This window comes from Microtus pennsylvanicus, chromosome 14, assembly GCF_037038515.1.
Source record: "Microtus pennsylvanicus isolate mMicPen1 chromosome 14, mMicPen1.hap1, whole genome shotgun sequence".
Taxonomy (NCBI): domain Eukaryota; kingdom Metazoa; phylum Chordata; class Mammalia; order Rodentia; family Cricetidae; genus Microtus; species Microtus pennsylvanicus.
In genome coordinates this window covers 16,788,342-16,811,096 of record NC_134592.1, presented here as the reverse complement: position 1 = coordinate 16,811,096, position 22,755 = coordinate 16,788,342, and the positions used below count along the sequence as shown (strand labels likewise).

The window sequence follows — 22,755 nt, the reverse complement described above, 5'->3', positions numbered from 1 at the left end:
GTATCTTGTTCTGAAAAGAACAGGATTTAGAAATGATAGGATAAGAGGACAGATTACTTGTATTGATACAAATTTAAAATTATTTTTGTGAGAATATACTTCTTATTGGTTTCTACTCTTGCTTAAGATATTTTTGTATATAGATAAAAATTTAAAGTTATATAAATATATGTATATATGTTTCTACTTTTGCTTAAGGTATTGTACCTATGCAGTTCATTTAGCAATGCAATATAAATTTCTAGTCATTGTTAGTATTATGAACTATTTAGGATAATTAAGAAATACAGGTTAGTGATTACTCATCTTTATAATCAAACTTGTAATCATGTTATATATGTTTTCACGGTCAAACAGAGATATATTTTAAATAGATAGATGGTCTTCAATCGCTTAAAAGACCTACAGAATATGGAAGTTAAAATGTTTTAACATAAGGCTTTTCATGACAGTGAGACATGTCTGCTCCTGGCAATACTAGTCTACTTCAAAAATGGATGATGGGCATTGAAGAATCTTCATAAGGTGTTTGATTTTATTATGGCAGAGTTAACCCCTAGGCCAGAAACTGCCTTACCCTTGACTGCTGACAGTATGTCCAAATTGGATAAGTAGTACATAAGAGAAGGCTACTGCCAAACTTTGCCAAGACAAGGTAGAATAGTCCTCCAAATATTTTCTGCTTTGGTAAGAGGCCTGCTGGCAGGCTGCTCTACCACAGTTCCCTTCCATTGGACACTGTAACCTCACTCTGCTTCCCAAGCCCACTGAACCCTTCCCCCTGGCCAAACTTCCCCTGCAAGATCAGCAGCCCCTAGAGACACAAGCACCACCTACACTAATTGGAAGAAGGAGTGAGTGACTGGTCTCCTAGCTAAACTGCCCCAATCCATAGGCCCTAAGCCCCAGAGCACATTATGTAACCTTTGCCCTACCAACTCAGTCTCATCAGCCAGCTAACAGCTGAGAGTCCTACTGCTGGCAGCTGCTCTACTGTCCAAACCCATTGGGTACTGTAACCTACATGACCTACTCCACCACCCAAACTCACTGAACACTTCACCCTCCCCTGGCCAAACATCTTCCAGAAGAGCAGCAGCCCCTAGATACAAAAGCATTCCCTGAACCAGTTAGAAGATATTGGTAGACAGCAATGTAAGATACATCTGACAGGCAGAGGCATGTGGATCTCTGTGAGTTAGCAATCAGCCTCTAACAAAGGAGTTTCAGGACAGCTAATGCTGTTACACAGAGAAACCCTGTCTTGAAAAGAAAAATAATATGTTCAACAGCATCAAGAGCAACATGGTACCACCAGAAACTAGTGGTTCTGCAAAAGCAAGACCTGAACATCCCAATGCAGATGAAGCAGAAGAAAATGACCTAAAATAGCTTTATGAAGATGATAGAGACCTTTAAAGAATAAATGAAAAGTTCCCTTAAAGAAATAGAGGAAAAGACAAAACATGGAAGAAATCAATAAACACCTTAAAGAAAGTCAAGAAAAAAACAAACAGATGAAGGAAACAGTTCATGACTTGAAATTTGAAATAGAGGCAATAAAAATCCCACAAACCCCATTTTGGGATTAGGGAGAAATCTGGTACCCAGGAATCCCCCAGGAACCCAAAAGGATGACCCCAACTAAGACTTCTGTCATAGGATGGAGAGGGTGCCTTTATTGGCCATCATGTAAGCAGATTGGTGACTTTTGTAATTGTCTTCAGAGATACTCTATCCAGTAACTGATGGAAGCAGAGGCGTAGATCCACAGACAAGCACTGTGCTGAGCCCCAAAAGTCTCATGGAAGAAAGGGAGGAAGGATTGTACCTGCCAGTGGTTTCATGATGGGGGAACCCACAGAGACAGCTGACCTGAGCTTGCAGGAGCTCATGGACACTGTACCAACAATCAGGGAGCCTGACATAGGTCCTCTGCATGTGTGTGACAATTGTGTAGCTTGGTCTCTTAATAAGGCTTCTAATAGTGAGAACAGGACCTCTCCCTTGTGCTTAACTGACTTTGGTAACCTGTTCCCCATGCTGGATTACCTGACCCCACCTCAATATAAGGTCAGGAGTTGTCTCGACTTGATGTGCCATGCTTTTTGCAAGTCCATGGGAGGCCTGTCCCTTTCTGAATAGAGATAGTGAATGTGGAGAAGGGTAGATGGGAAAGGGGAGGGGATGGGAGGAGAGGGGAAACTGGTTGGTATTTAAAATAAATTAAAAAATGTTATTTAAATAAAAAATTTCTGCTTCACAAAAAAGTCTGTCAGATATTCTAAACCTGTAGGCTGAAGATAGATGCCCCAATGTTGTAGAGGAACCTTGAGTGACTGTTTAGGCAACCAGATGTTTCTGTCATTTTTTAATTTTGGAAGTTGCTTGCTTTGTACTTCCTGTTTATTTAGGTAATAATCCTTCTGGGGTCTTTGATGGTGTTGAATACTATATGGTTATAGTTACAGTTTTCCTTGTTACAAAATTCAGAAAAGAAACTCATAAAAGAAGTATAAAGTGTATAAGGTTGAGAGACAGTAAAAGTGTAAACTGTCAAAGAAAATATTTTGAAATCTAAAAAGATAGTTTTAGGATGGTAATACAAGGTTTGATAGAAAATGGTTTATGTCTAAACCTTGAAATTTACCAAGATATTATGTAGAAGGAGTGGTGGGCTGCATTTCTGCCAGGATCCTGGCTCCCCAGCTAGATTACATGCGAAATAATTACGCAGAAACTGTATTCATTTAAACACTGTCTGGCCCATTATCTGTAGCCTCTTATTGGCTAACTCTCACATCTTGACTAACCCATTTCTAATAATCTTTATGTCACCATGAGGTCATGGTTTACTGATGAGTCTAGCCAGCGTCTGTCTCAGGAAGAGGAATCACGGCATCTGCATGACTCTGCTTTCTTTCTCCCAGCATTCTGTTCAGTCTACTCTGCCTACCTATGTTCTGACCTATCAGGCCAAGCAGTTTTCTTTATTAATCAACCAATGAAAGCAACAGATAGATAGAAGACCCTCCTACATCAATAGGATAGATAAATAGCACCTTCTCCAGTGTTGCCAAACACAAATTGACTGGACTCTGTGAATGTAATTCTTACCTGACAATTGTTCTCATTGTATATGGTTTTACTATGTTAGCATTGAAACCTTTCCTTTTTATTTAGACAAAAAGAGGGAAATATTGGGGGATATTTGTACACTGTGTGAATATGTATCACTGTGGTTGGTTGAATAAATGATTTAATGGCCAATAGTTAGGCAGAAAGTATAGGCAGGATGTCCAGAAAGGGAAAGGAAGAGGAGGAGGAGGAACCGAGGGGCAGGAAAAGCAAGGAGGCATGGAGAGGTGCTGTGGTCTGCAGGATCATGCAGTGATATTTCAGTTGATTAATCAGAAAGAAAACCAACCAGAAAGATGCATTCTGATGGCAACAAGCCCAGAGAAAAGATGACAGGAATATTGCCTTTTGATAGCTGCTGTTCTTGCTGTAAATCCTTTGTGAAGTCATAGCGCTCTCCTCTAATGGGACTCATCTCAAAAGATTCAGCAGTGTATTAACTTATTGGGCACAAATATTCCCATGTACTGGTATATTGGGTGACTTTCTCTCCACACTGTGGGACCCTGGTGAGAAAGTTAGTCACACAATCAACAACTTTTGTTTCTACAGTCTTGTTAAATCTCTGCTCCATTCCCTGTGATAAACTTAGAAGTTAAGTCTCTGAAATAATCTTTTATTGGCAGGATAATTGGCTAGGAGATGAGTCTAGTCTTCCAAATAGATCATGTTTGGGGCCTTCAGAGGTAGGCACTAGTAGGAGGTTATGGCATGTCTGAGATTGTTGATTCATAGTCCTCACAGAGAAGGAGTCCTGAATTCGCCCACAGGTGATTTGGGAAAGTGCAACCTCAGTTAAGCCCTCACTCTAGCTCTAAAAGGCTAACAATACTCTGCACCTACTCTCACCTTGGTTTATTGATACAAGATTTTAGTCTAGGAAATTAACTGTCTGTGTCTTAACCTCTAGAGATAACAGGAAAAAGATCTGGAGGAAGGTAATCCTTTTTACATGGATGGCATAGGGACAAACATCACTGTTTGACATGGGCGGCTGGACATTTTCAGGCCCCAGATTTTGTAGGATATAACCATAATTTCCCCTTTTTCTAAGTGCTTAGTGTAGCACAGAAGTTTCTGTTTTGCCTGGTCCTCCAGCTGTTTAGTCTCAAAGAAACACACAGAGACTTATATTAATCATAAACAGTTTGGTCTATTAGCTCAGGCTTATTATTAACTAACTGTTACAACCTAAATTAGCCCATAATTCTTTTCTATATTGAGCCACGTGGCTTGGTATCTTTTCTCAGTAAGGAGTTCTCATTTCTCTGTGATTCCTCTGCATCTGACTGGTGACTCCATCTCTCCCTTTTCTCTTTCCAGAATTCTCCTAGTCTAGTTGACCTGCCTATTATACCTCCTGCCTGGCTACTGGCCAATCAACATATTTTGTTTTGTTTTCTAAGAGAGGGCCAATAAGCATTTTATAAACAAATATGAGTGACAAATCTTTACAGTATACAAGAGCATTATTCCACAACAGCTTAGGGTGATAAGTGAATTATTAAATATGAGAGATCCCTTCTAGCCAGTTATCATTGGTGAAAATGCTAAAGTGGACAGGCTCCCTTGTTTTCTTCTACAGTTCATGCCAGTCACCATGGCTATCCTCATGTGTCTTCAGGCCAAGAGAGTGCCCATTACTGAATCCCTCCCTTTTTTTACATATATCATCACCAACCTCTAGTCTAAGTAATCACACTTAGGAATGTAGCACACAAACTCCCCTTTCTTCCCTTCTTAGAATTTAATGCTCTGTAAATAAACTATTTTTTGCCTCTTAGTGTTGCCCAGGGTTTTTTTCCCCCCAGTCACACCTCCCTGGAGCCATAAAGTAAGCTGACAGTGTTGCTTATATTATATGTAATTCAAGCAAATGTAAAATAATATGATTCCCTATGACTTTTCAAACTTCCTTGGTCCTACCTTCTTCCTTTCCATATTCTCCAGTAGAAAAAAAATCTCTCATTTTTCTATTTTAAATTTATATGATTCAATTATTTGCTTATTTTTTCAGAGACATAATCTCTCTATGTAGCCCTGGCTGCCCTGGAACTTACAGAGATCTGCCTTCACTGCCTTCTAAGGGTATAGAATTAAAGGCAAACTCTACCACACTCAGCTAAGAAATTTTAGATTGTAGAAACTAAATGACAAAAATGCAGCCATGCTCCAGGATAGAAGTGTAAGTAAGAAATGGACAAAACTCAGGGAATAGTGTCTCCTTGTCTCGTTTAAGTTTTTATGTTCTCTAGAATTCATTTTCTTTCTCTGAAGACTGGCTTTCTAGGGCTAACTTAGTAGTTTTGAATCTTTATATTTTTCTCCTAGATGTCAACGCAATTCCAGATTCCCAGGAGACTATCATCAGTTCTCACTGTTGGTCTGACATTTACTTGCATGCCAATAAAATATGCAGGCAAAGGAACACTGGGAGAGTGGGTTCGGATGTGTGCAGCCAACCTTTCTAGCTATGGGGTAATAGTGTTACCTACTGAATTAAGGGGGTGAGGATAGGGCAGAAGTGACAGATAAGGAAAGGTCAACGACGAAGACAGAAGCTGTAGCTGTGAGAGATGACATGGACTATATCACTATCTCTACCCTTTCTTCATCTACTAAAAATTGTATCTGTGTAAAGTGGTTTCCACACAGGCACGAGGAACTGTGGTCAGATCACCAGGAGTTATGGACAGTTCGACTTTGTAGTGTGTTCCTGTAATCATGTGTTCCAATGGAGAGATGGAGGCAGAAACGGGAGAATCCCTTTTTTCTCTGCCCTACAAAATATCAAAAATATGCCCTGCTTGAAGCAAGGTGGTAGTCACAGATTAATATCTGAGGCTGTCCTCATACAGCCATACTATGTGGACCTGCATGCCTGAATTAATGGAGATTTTTTTCTAATGTTTTATGAGTCATTTTTTTTGCAAAAAGCTCATTAAAATTTCAACACTTTAAATTGTACTTTATTAGTCTAAAGTAAAATATCATTACTATAGGCACAATTTTGAAAATTAATTCTTCTATCACGTATTCATAGCTTACTTAGGCCATGCTGACAGGGGTAATACAAAATCTGAAAGTAGATTTCATTTGTGCATTTTCCTAATATCTAAGTACTTTGGACATTTTGAAGTATTTCTCAGCTTATTTGTGTTTCCTCTTTTAAGAACTCAGATTTTCAATTGTTACAGATCATTTACACTTAACATAATTGTTTATTTGGTTCTTTTGAAATCTACCATCTTGCAAATGGAACAAAGTTTTACTTACCTGTTAGTTACCTTCAGGTTTTGCTGTTTTTCCATCTTCATTTTATGTTAATTACTTTGTGATTCCATTTTGCCACTACTATAGGGACATTATGTCTTAAGTTTTTCAATATTTAACTATACATTTTAACTAATTGCCATCTACTCTTTTACAATATATTTCAGGGATTTTATCCTTAGTGGAACATTAGCTCTTATTTTTTATTTTATCTTGAAACTGGATCTAACTGTGTAGTTCTGACTGGCATGGAATTTGGCTTTGAAGACTCAGAGATCTTCGATTCGATTCCATTGGTCAACCTGTCTGTTTTCATGCCAATATCAAGCTGTTTTCATTACTGTAGTTCTATAATAGAGCTTGATGTCAGGGCTGTTGATGCCTCCAGATGTTCCTTTACTGTACAGGATTGTTTTGATCATCCTCAGGTTTTTATTTTTCCATATGAAGTTGAGTATTGTTCTTTTAAGGTTTGTGAAAAACCTTGTGTTGTGATTTTGATGGGGATTGCATTAAATCTATAGATCGCTTTTGGTAGGATTGCCATTTTTTATTAGGTTGATCCTACCTATCCAAGAGCATAGGAGATCTTTCCATTTTCTGGTATCTTCTTTCTTCAAAGACTTAAAGTTTGTGTTGAACAGGTCTTTTATTTCTTTGGTGAGTGTTATCCCAAGATATTTTATGTTATTTGTGGCTATTTTGAAGGTTGATGTTTCTCTGATTTCTTTCTCAGCCCATTTTTCATTTGGATATAGGAGGACTTCTGTGTTACAAGGAGGGGGCCCACTTGTTTGTCCCAGCTGCCTAGCTAGCTTACACCCCAAATAACCACATGGAAACTGTATTAATTAAATTACTGCTTGGCCCATTAGCTCTAACTTCTTATTGGCTAACTCTTATATCTTAATTTAACCCATTTATATTAATCTGTCATCACATGGCAGTGGGTTACCAGGTAAAATTTGGCATGTCTGTGCCTGGCAACTCCATGGTGTCTCTCCCCAACTCTGCCTTTCTTCCTCCCAGCATTTAGTCCTGTCTCTCCCACCTACTTAAGTTCTGCCCTATCAGGCCAAAGCAGTTTCTTTATTAACCAATGAAAGCAACACAAAGACAAAAGGACCTCCTACACCATTTCCACTTTTCTGTTTAAACAAAAAAGAAGGCTTTAATTTTAACACAGTAAAATTACATATAACAAAACAGTTATCAAGCAAGAATTACAGTTACAACATTTATATCTACTTTATCTTTTATCATAACTAAGGAAAACTATAACTATAAATATAAATTCTTCAACTCCATCAGAGACCCCAGAACGATATATTACCCAAGTAAACAGGAAGTGCATTGTAAACAACTTTCAAAATTCTAGAATTGAAAGAGACATCTTGCTGCCTAGATAGTCACCCAAAGTTCTTCTGTACTGTTGGGGCATCCATCTTCAGCCCACAGTCCCATAGTATCCAGCAGACTTTTCCATGAAGCAGGAAAATTCAAAGACAGTTCAGTCACTTTCTTCTGTATCCTGAAGAATGTTTTGCAGACTCTTTCATGAAGCAGGAACCCCGAAGGATCATCTCACCTTTAGGCAAGTTCAGCAGTCATTTCTCTGCAGGTCATGCATGTGCAGTAAAGCAGTCCAGGCAAGAGCAGTTTCTTGCCTAAATGCTAAGGAGCCTCTTTAGCTCCTGGGAATTGGAACCCTATCTCGGGCAAAACAAAGCACGAGATGGGTTGAATGTATAGGGCCAGAAGGGCCAATAGGAAGACTAAGGCCATATATAGCCAATATTGCAGTGAATTTGTGGGCTCATGACCTATTGCAGCAATGGAATACCCAGATTAACATTCCTGCAGCCCCCAAAACTTTTGTTTCTGAGGAAAATATTAGAAGATATTACAGATGACAGACACCAGCCATTTGGGCTGTACAAGAACACAAAGCAGTTGATTTGTGGTACCAACAGCCCTACCTTTAAAATGGTTAACTGAGAAACCAATATGCATTAAGCTAACTGAGGAAAAGTTGCAGGCTTTAGAACAGCTGGTACAAGAGCAACTAGATGCTCGACACATAGAAGAATCTATCAGACCTTGGAATTGTCCTATATTTGTTGTTAAAAAGAAATCTGGAAAATGGGAATGGTGACAGATCTAAGGGCTATCAACAAGGTTATTCAACCTATGGGCCCTCTACAATATGGAATTCCTCTGCCTTCTCTGTTACCAAAGGGATGGCCTCTCATAATTATTTATTTAAAGGATTGTTTCTTCACTATACCTTTATAAGAAAAGGATAGAGAAAAGTTTGCCTTCACAGTGCCTACTTAAAATAATTCTCATCCTACTAGAAAATATCAATGGACTATCCTCCCACAGGGAATGCTCAATAGCCTCACCCTGTGCCAATACTTTGTCAGCCAGCCATTGGAAATAATATGTAAGCACTTTCCTAGGTCTATAATCTACCATTGCATGGATGACATTTTGTTATCTGATTCAAATACAGATACTTTAGAAAGGATATTTGAAGAAGTAAAGAAAGTCTTGCTTAAATGGGGATTACAAATTGCTCCTAAAAAGATTCAAAGAGGAGATTATGTTAATTACCTAGGTTACAGAAAATTAGAAAACAACAGTCACAAATTAGGAGAGACTGGTTGTGGACTCTTAATGACTCTCAATGATTATTGGGAGACATTTCCAGTCGACAACCAGCTGTTGGAATAACCTGATCTAATAATTAATATAAACAAAACCTTAGGATGGTAATAAAGACTTGAATAGTCCCAGAGAATTAACAGCTGAAGTGGAAAAGGAATTGATGATTGTTGAGGAGAAATTACAGGAGGCACATGTGGATAGTGTGAATCCAATTCTTAATTGTATTCGAGTCATATTGCCTTCCAATTTCTCCTAGAGGAATTTTAATGCAGAGGGATGATATTATCGCAGAATGAATCTTTTAGCCACATAAACTAAGTAAAAAATTAAAAACTTATATGGAAAAAGTCTCTGAATTAATTATAAAAGATAAATTGAGACTTTGTCAATTAGCAGGTATAGACCCAGCAGAGATTATAGTGCCTTTTACTGCTGATGAAATAAAAAAAGTTATGGGAAGACAATGAACCCTGGCAAAGAGCTTGTGCTAGTTTTTTGGAAGAAATTAATAGCAATTATCCCAAAAGTAATAGACTTAATCTTATAAAGAGAACTTCTTGGATTCTTCCCCAGATTGTATGTGATGCACCAATAACTGAAGCCCATACATTTTATACTAATGCAAATAGAACAGGGAAGGCATGTTACAAATCAGAAGAATTAAGTGAAACAAAGCCCAGAAGGTAGAATTACATGCTATTCTTACGGCACTAAGGGATTTTAAAGAACCTCTCAATATGGTTACAGATTCACAATATGCAGAACGAGTTGTCTTACATATTGAAACTGCTGAATTTACACCAGATGATATGGAATTGACTTCATTGTTCATACAAGTGCAAGACATAATCAGGAATGGGCTTTGTCCTATGTACATAACACACATCTGATACCATACGGGTCTGCCAGGTTCTCTAATACAAGGTAATGCAGAAATCGATCAATTATTGATTGGAAGTGTGTTGCAGGCCTCTGAATTTCATGAAAACATCATGTCAATAGCACAGGTTTAAAGAAAAATGTTTCTATTACCTGGCAACAAGCTAAGGAGATTATAAAGAGGTGTCCTACTTGCTCTTTCTATAATAAAACACCATTGCCTGCATGGAGTAACCCTAAGGGTACTCAAAGGAATGAAATCTGGCAGATGATATGTTCCACTTTATAGAATTTGGAAAATTAAAATATATACACCACACCATAGACACAAATTCAGGTTTCCAATGAGCAACTGTCTTGAGCACAAAAAAGGTTGATTCAGTAATCACACATTTATTAGAAGTTATGGCCATTATGGGCATTCCTGCAAGTAGGTCAAAGTATCAGACAGGCCCTGTTCCCAGTGTTGCTAATCCCAAAAGTATGCCAAGCTATTCAGCCATTACAGGTATGCAGAGGACCTAAGTCAGCCCCCTACAGGATTCCTGGTTTCTACGAACTCCCATGACAGTGGGAAGCAATTCTAGAAGACGACACCCCCTATCCCAAAAAAGTTTGTCCATAGGGTTGGGAGCACTGTTTAGGGGTTGTTTATTATTACTTGTACTAGATAGAGGGTTGGGGAGAAAACTATGTTTGTTCAAAAAAAAAGAGGAGGGGGATAGTAATAGTGGGTAATAGAGTGAATACTTGTGAGCTATTTGTGGATAATTTACATTGGTATAGTGTTTTTATATTGATACAAGTTCAAATTATATTTGTTACTTTTGTTTACATTATTTGCACATATATACAATGTTATTTTTTCAGATTGTATATATGCAGGTTTCTATGTCAGTTTAGGACATTTTGTATATTGATGCAACTTTTAGGATATATTTTTATATTGCATTATATATTACTCCTACTTCTGATCAAGATACAGGTATTAATTATTATAGGTCAATAGTTGTTCATGTTTGTTGTACATATGGTAGCTCAATTAGGTTCTTTAGATACATAGAGATTGTATTCTGTATAGATAGATATTCTTTAACCACTTCAAGGATCTGTTGAATATGGCATTTAAATAATTTAGGGTTCTGTTGACATGAGATATGATTGCTTCTGAAAGCACCAATCTTTTCCCAAGAGAATGTTGAACACAGAAGACACTCCACTTGGAGCTTGTTTTCTTCTTGGCCAAACTGGCCTTTGGGCAAGGAACTGACAATGCCTCAACCACTAACAAGTTACATAGTTTCCAGAAATGGATAAGCAGGACTCTCAAATCTTGCAAAGACAGGCTAAAACAATTTTTAAAATTTCCTGCCTCTGAAAATGGTCTGTCAGTTACACTAAGCCTTAGCCAAAGTTGGTTGCTTCAACGTTGCAAAATGAGACTTTGGGTGATTGCTCAGGTAGCTAATTGTCTCTGTCATATATTGCTCGCTTTGGAAGCTACTTGATTGTACTTCCTGCCTGCTCAAGTAATATTATCTTCCTTCTCAGGCCCTTGATGGGGTAGAAGATTAGATAACTGTACTCTTATGATCTAGCCAACCCATTTCCTATAAAAGACTTAGACTCCATAGGAAAGAATGCTTATTAAAACATTTAGAATGTTTCTTGCTTAATATTGTTTATGCTGGTTGTAATTCTAATTATACTTGATATCTCTTCCTAGTGTATATAGTTTTGTATTGGGTTTGGAACTCTCTTATTTAAACGAAAAGGGGAGGTGCTATGGGAGCACATTCTGCTTCTTCAGCCAATAGCCTTTAAGATACCAGCCCTCTTGGGAGTGGTCTCTTAAAGTTTAAAAAGCAGCAGGAACTGTGCACCCACTCTCTTGCTTCTGGCTCCCCTTCTGGCTGCTAGATCCTGTTTCCTGTTTACGCTCTGAGGACTATTGTTTAGGATGGTGATCTGTAAGTTTTCCCCTTAAATAAATAACCCTTTTTATAATCAATAATTCTGAACTGGTGTAGGATGGTTTTATGGCATCACTTCTTTTGAGTTGATCTTGTATCTTGCCACATCACTGAAAATTTTTTCAGCTGTAGGAGTTCCCTAGTAGAGTTTTTAGGGTCATTTATGTACACTATCATATTATCTGCAAATAGTGAAAGTTTGACTTTTTCCTTTCCAGTTTGAATCCTCTTGAACTCCTTTTGTTGTAGCCAGAACTTCAAGAATTATGTTGAATAGATACAGAGAGAGTAGACAGCCTTGTCTTGTTCCTGATTTTAGTGGAATCACTTTGAGTTTCTCTACATTAAATTTGTTGGTGACTGTTGGCTTATTGTATATTGCCTTTATTATGTTTAGATATGTTCCTTGTATCCATGATCCCTCTAAGACCTTTATCATGAATGGGTGTTGGATTTTGTTGAATACTTTTGAAGCATCTAATGAGATGATCATATGATTTTGCAGCATCTAATGAGATAATCAATATGGTGGATTACATTGATAGATTTTTGTATGTTGAACCATCCCTGCTTCTCTGGGCTGGAGCTGATTTGATCATGGTGGATGGGTTTTTTTTTTTTTGATGTGTTCTTGGCTTTGGTTTGCCAGTATTTTATTGAGTATTTTTGCATCTATGTTCTTGAGTGAGATTGGTCTGTAGTTCTCTTTCTTGGTAGACTCTTTGTGTGGTTTCTATATCAGGGTGATTGTAGCCTCATAAAAAGAGTTTGATAATGTACATCTGTTTCTATTATGTGGAACACTTTGAAGAGTATAGATAATAGCTCTTCTTTGATGTTCTTGTAGAATTCTGCACTGGAACCATCTGGCCCTGGTTTTTTAATTTATTTTTTAGTTTTAGTTTTTTTGTTAGGAGGCTTTTGATGACTGCTTCTATTTCATTAGGGGTTATAGGTCTATTTAAATTGTTCACCTGGTCTTGACTTAATTTTGCTATGTGGTACCTATCCAGAAAATTGTCCATTTCTTTTACACTTTGATATCAGGGATGGTGGTGATGTAAAATTTTACATTTTACATTGTCTTTTACATTTTCCAATTTTGTGGAGTACAGCTTTTTGTAGTATGACCTAATGATTCTCTGGATTTCCTCAGTGTCTGTTGTTAAGTCCACATTTTCATTTCTGATTTTGTTAATTTGGATGTTCTCTCTCTGCCATTTGATTAGTTTGGATAAGGGTTTATCTATCTTGTTGATTTTCTCAAAGAACCAGCTCTTTGTTTCATTGATTCCTTGTATTGTTTTCTTTGTTTCTATTTTATTGATGTCAGCACTCAATTTGATTATTTCCTGTCACCTACTCCTCCTGGGTGAGTCTGCTTCTTTTTGTTCTAGACCTTTCAAGTTTGCTGTTAATTGACTAATGTGAGCTTTCTCTACTTTCTTTATGTAGACACAGTGCTGTGAACTTTCCTCTTCACACTGCTTTCATAGTGTAGCATAGGTTTTTTTGAATTCTAGGAAGTCTTTAATTTCTTTCTTTCTTCCTTGACCCAGGGTGGTTCAATAGACTACTGTTCAATTTCCGTGAGTTTGTAGTTTTTCTGCAATTAGTGTTGTTAACTTCTAACTTTAAACCATGGTTATCTGATAAGATAAAGCAGGTTACTCCATTTTTTTTTCTGTTGAGGTTTTCTTTGTTACCAAGTATGTGGTCAATTTTAGAGAAAATTCCATGAGAAGACGGTATATTCTTTTGTGTTTGGGTAAAATGTTCTATAGATGTCTGCTAAGTCCATTTGAATCATGTCATTTGTTAGTTGTCTTATTTCTTTGTTAAGTTTCTGTCTGGTTGACTTGTCCATTGGTGAGAGTGGGGTGTTGAAGTCTCCTACTATCAGTGTGTGGGGCTTGATGTGTGATTTAAGCTTTAGTAATGTTTCTTTTACAAATGTGTATGAGTATTTTGTCGATACATGTGAGTATTTTGTATTTGTCTACACATATGCATGAGTACCATGTGTGTACAGCACTCACAGAGGCCAGAAGAGGGTGTTTGAACCCTGGAACTGGAGTTACAGGTGGCTGTGGTGGCCATGTGGTTGCTAGGAACTGAACCTGGATCCATTAGAAGAGCAGCAAGTGCTCTTAACCACTGAACAATCTCTTTAGGTCCCAGTATTCTAGGATTTGCTTGATGATATTTTACCTTAAGGTTCATCAGGAATGCTGACTTGAAGTTTTCTTTTTATGGTCTGCCCTTATCTGGTTTGGTATCAGGGTAATACTGACCTTGTAGAATGTCTTGAAGTGTTCCTTCTGCTTCATTTATGGAAACTGGTTTGATAAGAAATGTTGATTTTTTATTACACACTTGATCAAATTCAGCAGTGCCATGCTCAGGTCCTGTACTTTTCTTTGACAGGTACTTTAAAATAATAATATTATACTGTTTCACAAAAGGGTTATGGTTTTCTTTTTCCTCACTATAGCTGTAGGAGAGAAATTAGGATCTAAGTTTATTAACATTAAGATCCATTTTTGTGGTAGTAGAATCATTTAATAATTCTTTTCCATTATTTCATCAGAAAGTAAGTCTGCAGAAGACTATGTGATATTAGACACATAGATGTAGTTAAAATGATTGTAAAAGAAAAAGGAATCATTGTTGGTTGTGTTCTTATAACTTCCATTTCATTAACATGACATGTAAAAAGTTATTTATCTTTTATTTTAGACATAGCAGCTGCAGAAGAATGGACAATAAGGATTACAATGCATGCAGGATTAAACATTTATGAAACTGAAGGGACCCTATTGGATCTTGTCCGAGGTAAATATCGACTTATAAAGTAGAATGGAATTCACATACTTTTTGATCAAACTGATGACTACCAAAGAGTGACAAATCCCAGATGGCCAGGGCGACAGCCTAATGGCGCAAACAAGAAACAAATATATGCATACATGTATATGTATATTGAAGTATATATATGTATGTATATATGCTGAATCACAGAAAGTGATGGCATGGTTGAATTTAGAAAGGCTGGCAGGGATTGTGGAAAAGGTGTGGGCTTTTTACTAGCTGTAACAAAAAGACATCACCTGAGTGCATTGAGTAGGAAGGTGGTACATTCTGACTTGGGATTTAGAAAAGGTCCCAGTGTTGGATGCTTGTCAGCCAGTGACCTAGTCTGGGAAAAGGGTGACAGGAATGGAATAAAGGCCGCGGCTAACAGCTGTCGTATTACCACACCCAAGAGCTGCCTGTAATCCTCAGGCTGTGGTGCATGCCATGCAGAAGTTGAGCAGTAGCAGAACAAAGACTACAAATACACTTTGTAAGTAAAGCAGATGGGATTCCTGATAGCCAGGGGAGAGGGAAGTGGGAGCATCAAGGATGAATCCTCCACTTCTGGAGCAATCAGGTAGGGAGAGCAGTGTCAGTTCCTGGAGACAGGAGGGATGGTACAAGGAAGTGGGAGGCAGGGAGAAAGGTGAGGGTGTGGTCCTAAGTTTATATTCACTACTAAACTCAAAAGGGATGTTTAAGGTTCCTCTCTGGACTGCTTCATATCTAATACAGAGTGAGATAGATCCCGAGCTGTGCATCTAAATTCTGCATCGTACACATAAACCGCTTTAATCACAGGTGAAAAGTGACCTTCACATTGGTCACTTCTCTCTCTTAGTTTGACAGCACTAAGTCTCTCTGCAGGAGAGGAGACTCTGTAAGTGGCATTTGAGGGATTAGATACTTTATAGGACAAATGGGAACTTTGGCAATGTAACTTTCCATAGGCAAGTCAGTTCCCCTGCAGTTGAAAAATGATAATTACCAACACAGTTCAGTGTGTTGATCTTATAAGAAGCTTACCAAAGGTGTTTATTTTTCAAATCGACTTTCCTGATCAATTTCTCAGCTCACCTGAGTCTTTTAGGTCACTAACAGACTCTAGTTCTTATGACTTAACATAGCGCACCTGACCCCAAGCAGCTTTTTCTTAAGGTCAGAGGCTCTGTCAATCCAGGACAAATCAAACTTCCTTGTTCAGTGAGGCTGATGGGAATGGCCTGCAACCACGCTACAGTCCATGAAATCAGTTGCTTACCTGCAGCTTCTCTGAAGTCCTGAGCAACTTTCTGCTGAATGACGGTAGCTGACATTCTTTCTTTCCCCTTCTGGCTGTAGCTAGACTGCATAATAACCAAACAGGCAGAAACTGAACTGCTTTTCTTGCTTTCACAAGGTAGGATAAAGAGGGAAGTTCCCCAAGGGATTTGGGTCTAGACACAGTCAATTTTCCTGAAAGTTTGAGGAGATTGAACTGCACTGTAGAATATAAACAGCTAAGCACTGATTAGCGAGTGTCTCTGTAGGTAGAGTTCTTTGACTATTTTTTAAATTACACAATAGTAGTATTCTTTCAAACTGCCATGGACTACTTTGTACTTTTCTCTCTAATTTTTGCAAAAGAAGAAAAATGTTTTTCCTTTGAAAATTTTAAATAAAAAAGTTTTAAACTTTTTTTTTGTACTGTTTCTTTTCCATCAGAGAAAAGAGCATTCCTGTTTTTATATATGAAAATTTGACTTTAGCTTCAATCTGTTTCATATCTGTTGTCGGAGCCACTCATTCATTTCCTGGCCACCCAGACTCCTGAAATAACCACACAGAAACTGTATTAATCAAATCACTGCTTGGCCTATTAGCTCTAGCTTCTTATTGGCTGGCTCTTATATCTTTGGTTAATCCATTTCCATTATTTTAAATTTTACCATGAGACTCGTGGCACACTGGCAAGGTTCTGGCTGGCAGCTCAAGTCTTTCTTCTTTGGGGGCTCCATGGCTTCTCCCAGACTCAGCCTTCTTTCTCCCAGCATTCAGTTTAGTTTCCCCTGCCTAGCTCTGTTCTGACCTACTATAGGTTCAAAGCAGTTTCTTTATTCATTAACCAATAAAGACAACACACAGTTTCTTTATTCATTAGCCAATAAAGATAACACATATATAGAAGGACTTCCCACACCACATTTCCTTTTAGGTATTGTGAGTTTTAAACTTGTACCCCTTGTCTGACTAAGTCTGTCAGCTGGGTCATTGCCGAGTGCAGTCTGGTGAGGAAGACTGCAGTCTCTTTCTTTAGTTCCAGTGACGCTCAGGGCTGCACTGAGGTCCAGGAGACCCCCACTCATCCTAGCATTTCACAGAGTGCTTCTCAGAGAGGGAAGATAGGGTATGGAGAACAGCAGGAGACTTCTGAGTCAGAGCTTAGCAAAAACGAAAGCACAAGAATTTTAAAAACCAACAAATTTTCTGTAAAAAAGTGATATGCAGTTTTTGATAGACTGAACTTCTACCTGTTCCCTAGAGACCTTAGTTTCTGGTTCACTGATGAGAACGTGTCTTTATTTACATATACTCTGGTTTATTGCCTTTTATTTACCCATTGTTGTTTTGATGGGATTGGAAAAGGAACAAAAGGAAATGTGTGCTTTTGAAGCAGAAGCAGATTCCTAAATTACAGATATCCCTGTTCTGTGTTCCAGCTCTTGTAATTCTAAGCATAGACCATGTGACCATGCTTGTCCATGTATGGCTAAATTAATATCTCTCATCCTAAATGTTCTTCAGCAATTTCCAGAGTATTAGCAAGAGAATATCATTCTTTCTCCTTTGCATAATAAAAACTGACCCATTTTTAACTGCAGAAGAGTGAGATCATATTACATACATGTATAAGGTTTATGTTTATGAATGTTTTGCCAGTACACATGTCTGTGCATCAGGTGTGTGCCTGGTGCTCTGGAAGGTCAGAGGAGTAGTGAATTTGCTAGGATTGGAGCTTCAGACAACATTCAGCAGCTCTGTGGGTGCTGGGAATCAAACCCAGGTCCCCTGAAAGAACAGCCAGTGTTTTTTTTTGGTTTCTTAATTTTTTTATTATTGATATTTATTGAGTTCTACATTTTTTTCTGCTCCTCTCCCTGCATCTCCCCTCCCCATTTCAACCTTCCCCCAAGGTCCCCATGCTCCCAATTTACTCAGGAGATCTTATCTCTTTCTACTTTCTACTTCGCGTGTAGATTAGACTTAAGTAAGTCTCTCTTAGTGTGCTCATTGTTGTCTAAGTTCTCTGGGATTGTAGTTTGTAGGGTGATTTTCTTTGCTTTATGCTTTAAAACCACCTATGAGTGAGTACATGTGATAATTGTCTTTCTGTGGGTTACCTCACTCAATATAATGTTTTCTAGCTACATCCATTTTCCTGCAAAATTCAAGGTGTTGTTATTTTTTTCTGCTGTATAGTACTCTACTGTGTAAATGTACGACATTTTCTTTATCCATTCTTCGGTCAAGGGGCATTTAGGTTGTTTCCAGGTTCTGGCTATGACAAACAAAGCTGCTATGAACATAGTTGAGCACATGTCCTTGTGGATGATTGAACTTCCTTTGGATATACACCCAAAAGTGGTATGACTGGGTCTTGAGGAAGGTTGTTTCCTAATTTTCTGAGAAATCTCCACACTGACATCCAAAGGGGTTGTACTAGCTTGCATTCCCACCAGCAATGCAGAATTGTTCCCTTTTCCCCACAACCTCTCTGGCATAGGTTGATCTTGGCCATTCTTATAGGTGTAAGATGGAATTCAGAGTTGTTTTGATTTGCATTTCTCTGACTAAGGATGTTGAACATTTCCTTAAGTGTCTTTCAGCCATTTTAGATTCCTCTCTTGAGAGTTCTCTGTTTAGGTCTGTAGTCCATTTTTTTTTAAAAATTGGATTATGTGTTTTTTTTTTTTGGTGTCCAGTTTCTTGAGTTCTTTGTATATTTTGGAGATCAGACCTCTGTCTGATATGGGGTTGGTGAAGATCATTTCCCATTCTGTTGGCTGTTGTTTGTCTTGTTGACCATATTCTTTGCTTTGCAGAAGCTTTTCAGTTTCAGGAGGTCCCATTTATTAATTGTTTCTCTCAGTGTCTGTGCTATTGGTGTTATATTTAAGAAGTGGTATCCTGTGCCAATGTGTTCAAGTGTACTTCCCACTTTCTCTTTTATAAGGTTCAGTGTGGCTGGCTTTATGTTGAGGTCTTTGATCCATTTGGACTTGAGTTTTGTGCATGGTGATAGATACGCGTCTATTTTTGTTCTTCTACATGTTGATACCCAGTTATGCCAGCACCACTTGTTAAATATGCTTTCTTTTTTCCATTTGATATGTTTTGCTTCTTTGTCAAAAATCAGGTGTTTGAAGGTGTGTGGATTGATATCCGGGTCTTCTATTTGATTCCATTGGTCCTCCTGTCTCTTTTTATGCCAATACCAGGCTGTTTTCAGTACTGTAGCTCTGTAGTAGAGTTTGAAGTCAGGGATTGTGATGCCTCCAGAAGTTCTTTTATTGTACAGGATTGTTTCGTCTATCCTGGGTTTTTTGCTTTTCCATATGAAGTTGAGTACCGTTTTTTCGAGGTCTTTGTAGAATTTTGCTGAGATTTTGATGGGCATTGCGTTAAATCTGTAGATTGTTTTTGGTAAGATTTCTGCAGCCAGTGTCCTTAACTGCTGAACAAGCTCTCCAGCCTCTACTATATATACTACCTGATTTGGACAATCAAATATTTTCTTTACATAGTTTTTCTAAAATGTTTTTCTAAAAAATAGTGGTGCTTTAGTTTCAAGAGTGCTGCCATGATTTAAAGGCCTAAATTTGCCTTCCCCAGAACCTATTCTTCAGTGGAGTCTTGGATCTAAAATGTCTGAAACACTTGTCAATCAATTGTATCCACATGTGACAGATATCCGAGTGGCAAAGTGCCCCTGTGCCAGTGATGTGGCATTAATTGGCTTTATTTTGAACTCGGCATATAATGGTAAGTTTACAGTCTTATTGACTGTTGAAGTAAGCAGTGTTATATATTTGTTAAGGGTGGTTTTAAGTGGAAATACACTCTAAATGCATACAGAGAATAAAATTTACTGTTTGTCACTCTACCTCTTCTGCTTGCCAGTGTGAGCTGCTAGGAGAGGCCCTCCTTTGTTGTGGCCTTGTGCATTCAAATGGTGACTTAAAACAGGACGTGGTGGTGTGTGCCTAAATCCCAGTTACTTGGCAGACTAAGACAAAGCAATTGAGTTTGAGGTTAACCTTGTAAGACCCTATTTCAAAACCAGTTAACCAAGTCAGTCAAGTAGTAGGTCCCCTGTCCTCTGTTCTTCATAAGTTTGTTACAGTTTTCCAGAGATTCTTAATTGCTTCTGGTCTGTCTTCATTTTCTGCTATGTATAAAACAGTATTATTATTCCTGGGACACTACCTTATTGTATTTATTACAGACATATTTTCAATGATTGTTAAATACCTAATGACATATGTAAGAAAAACAGCTGTTTTTCTCTAGACTCTGATTTATCACACTTGTGGAGTCAAATGTATGGATTTCCTTCACTGAGTGATTTTTCTTGGCATATTGGAGGTGCCAAGTGGGTATCCTGTGATTTAATTCAACTCTGGCAATAGATACATAGAGCTAGCATCAACGCTCACAAATTAGAAAGACGGTTTTTCATTTCAGATTCTAGGCACAAGTGCCAGGTTGTGACCCGTGCTTCTAATCTGGATGCTGTAAATTGAAGCCCTATAAGCCCCTTCTGAAATTCAAGACTTTGTTACACTGTTCACAGAACTCAGGGCAACCCACAGAACTCAGGGTCTGAGATGCTTGTCCTGCTGGGAGATGGAGTGTACTGGGCAGCAGAGCTCCTAAGGGCTACAAGCAGAAAGGTTGAGCCTGGTGAACCTCAGGGTGGCAGCCATAGAGTGCAGGGAAGTGTGTGGCAGCAAGGACCTTGGATTTCCCAGGATGCCCTGCTTAGCTGTAACACACTTTGATTCTAGGCAATAATAGAATATCTGAAACAAGTATCTTGGCAATGATCCAGTATTTATGGTGCTTCAGAAACCAGAAACCTTGAACCTGGCCAATATTTGCATGTAAAGCTGTCTGGGCAGTGTATGTGTGTATGTCATACACACACACACACACACACACACACACACACACACACACACTCATATATGTTGTAGAATATTATTTTAAGATGTGTTGTGCTTTGGAACTTTTTTTAATGATGCAAAGATGTGTTTGATTAAATAAAATTCACCTGTGATCAGACGCCTGAGTCAGCAAGTAGCTGACCGGAAATTGTAGGGAGGAGTCAGGTGGAGAAGGGATTTTAAGGAGGGGCCAGGAAAAGTATGAGAACTTCTTGGGAAATGCCAGGCGGTGATGTAGGTAAGCTGCTTGCTATTCAGCCTCCCTGGGGAGCAGAATTCTAGGTCAACCTTTGAATCTTGAATTCTCTAGAGGGACAGAGGAAAAATAAAGCTATGGTGCCTAGAGGGAACAGATTTTTTTTCAGGCTGTGGCTTTTGCAGCCAGACTGCTGCTGGTAGTGACAGAGCTGCCATTGTTGACTAGGATAGCCGGAGCTTGGAAGGTAGCAACAATTAGAAAAGAAAATAGCAGCTATATGTGTGTGTATATATATATATATTATGTGTGTATGTATATATACATATATATATTATGTTATAAACTATAGTTTCCAGTGCCACTGTGATGAATGAATATTTGCTGGAGCACTGGGAAAGACAGAGGAATGGATTGGTGATTAAGCAGCGGGGAGATGTGGGCCTAGAGACTCAACAGTGGTGGTAAGAGAGAGAAGGCTTCAGTGGACAGGAGAGCATGAGGGTGGGAGGACAGACTGGGAGGACTGGGAAGTGATATGCTTGGGGTTCATGATGTGAAATTCCCTAATCGTCAATAAAAACATATTACAGAATAAAAAAGAAGTTGTATTCTTGTGGTAGTTTGAAAGTAATTGGCCACCATAAGCGCACAGGGAGTGGTACCATTAGAAGGTATTGCTTCATTGGAGTAGGTGTGGCCTTTTTGAAGGAAGTATGTCACTGTGGGGACAAACTTTAAGGTTTCATGTATGCTCAAGATAACACCCAGTGAGACACACCACTTCCTGTTGCTTGCAAGATGGAGAACTCTCAGCTACTTCTCCAGCACCATGTCTGTCTGTCTGCTCTGTGTTCCACCATGACGATAATGAACTGAACCTCTAAACTGTAATCAAGCCACCCCAATCAAATGATTTTCTTTATAAGAGTTGTCATGATCATGGCATTTCTTCATAACAATAGGGATCCTAACTAAGACAGAACTTGGTACTAAGGACTGGGGCATTGCTGTGATAGGCTGGACCATTTCTTTTTGTTTGAATGAATGTGAGATTTGGGACTGTGTATTGGAAAAGCAGTTGAACACTTTAAGTGCTGCTTAATGGACCTTAGAAATAGGAACATGGAAGACTGTGTGTACTAAGGGTTATCTGAACTGTGGGGGCTATCTTAAGATGTTTTGAGGGTAGTAATAATATGTGATCTAGAGACTGCTTCATTTTGGTGAAGAAAGTGGCTGCCTTTTGCACTTGTTCAAAGGATCTGCCTGAGGCTAACATGAAGAATTTTGGATTAATTTTTGGGTTAGTTCCATTGGCATAGGAAATCTCAAACAGCCTAGTATAGACTGTCATGTGTTTACTAATGGTAACTCTAATGAAAATCTATAATGAAAATAAGCAAGCTGAGCAAGGACAAATACAAAATGTACAATTTGAGGAGAAAAGAAGTGCTGGGAAGTGGAATGGAGCTAAGTCCCCTGTTCAAGGAGATAAACAGATTAAGAAATGGAATAAAGGGCTGGGACGGGGAGCTCAGAGGTTCCTTGGCCCCTTATCCTT

General features: G+C 38.4%; 1 protein-coding gene across 1 annotated transcript in view; it reads left to right on the top strand.

The window, feature by feature from the left end:
- Catsperb (catsper channel auxiliary subunit beta) overlaps window positions 1-22,755 on the top strand; it is a 200,199-nt gene that overhangs the window by 50,137 nt on the left and 127,307 nt on the right. The window contains exons 7-8 of the mRNA XM_075947829.1: window positions 14,673-14,768; window positions 19,662-19,811. Of these exons, the coding sequence (XP_075803944.1) occupies window positions 14,673-14,768; window positions 19,662-19,811 (246 nt within the window). The remainder of the gene's footprint in view (window positions 1-14,672; window positions 14,769-19,661; window positions 19,812-22,755) is intronic.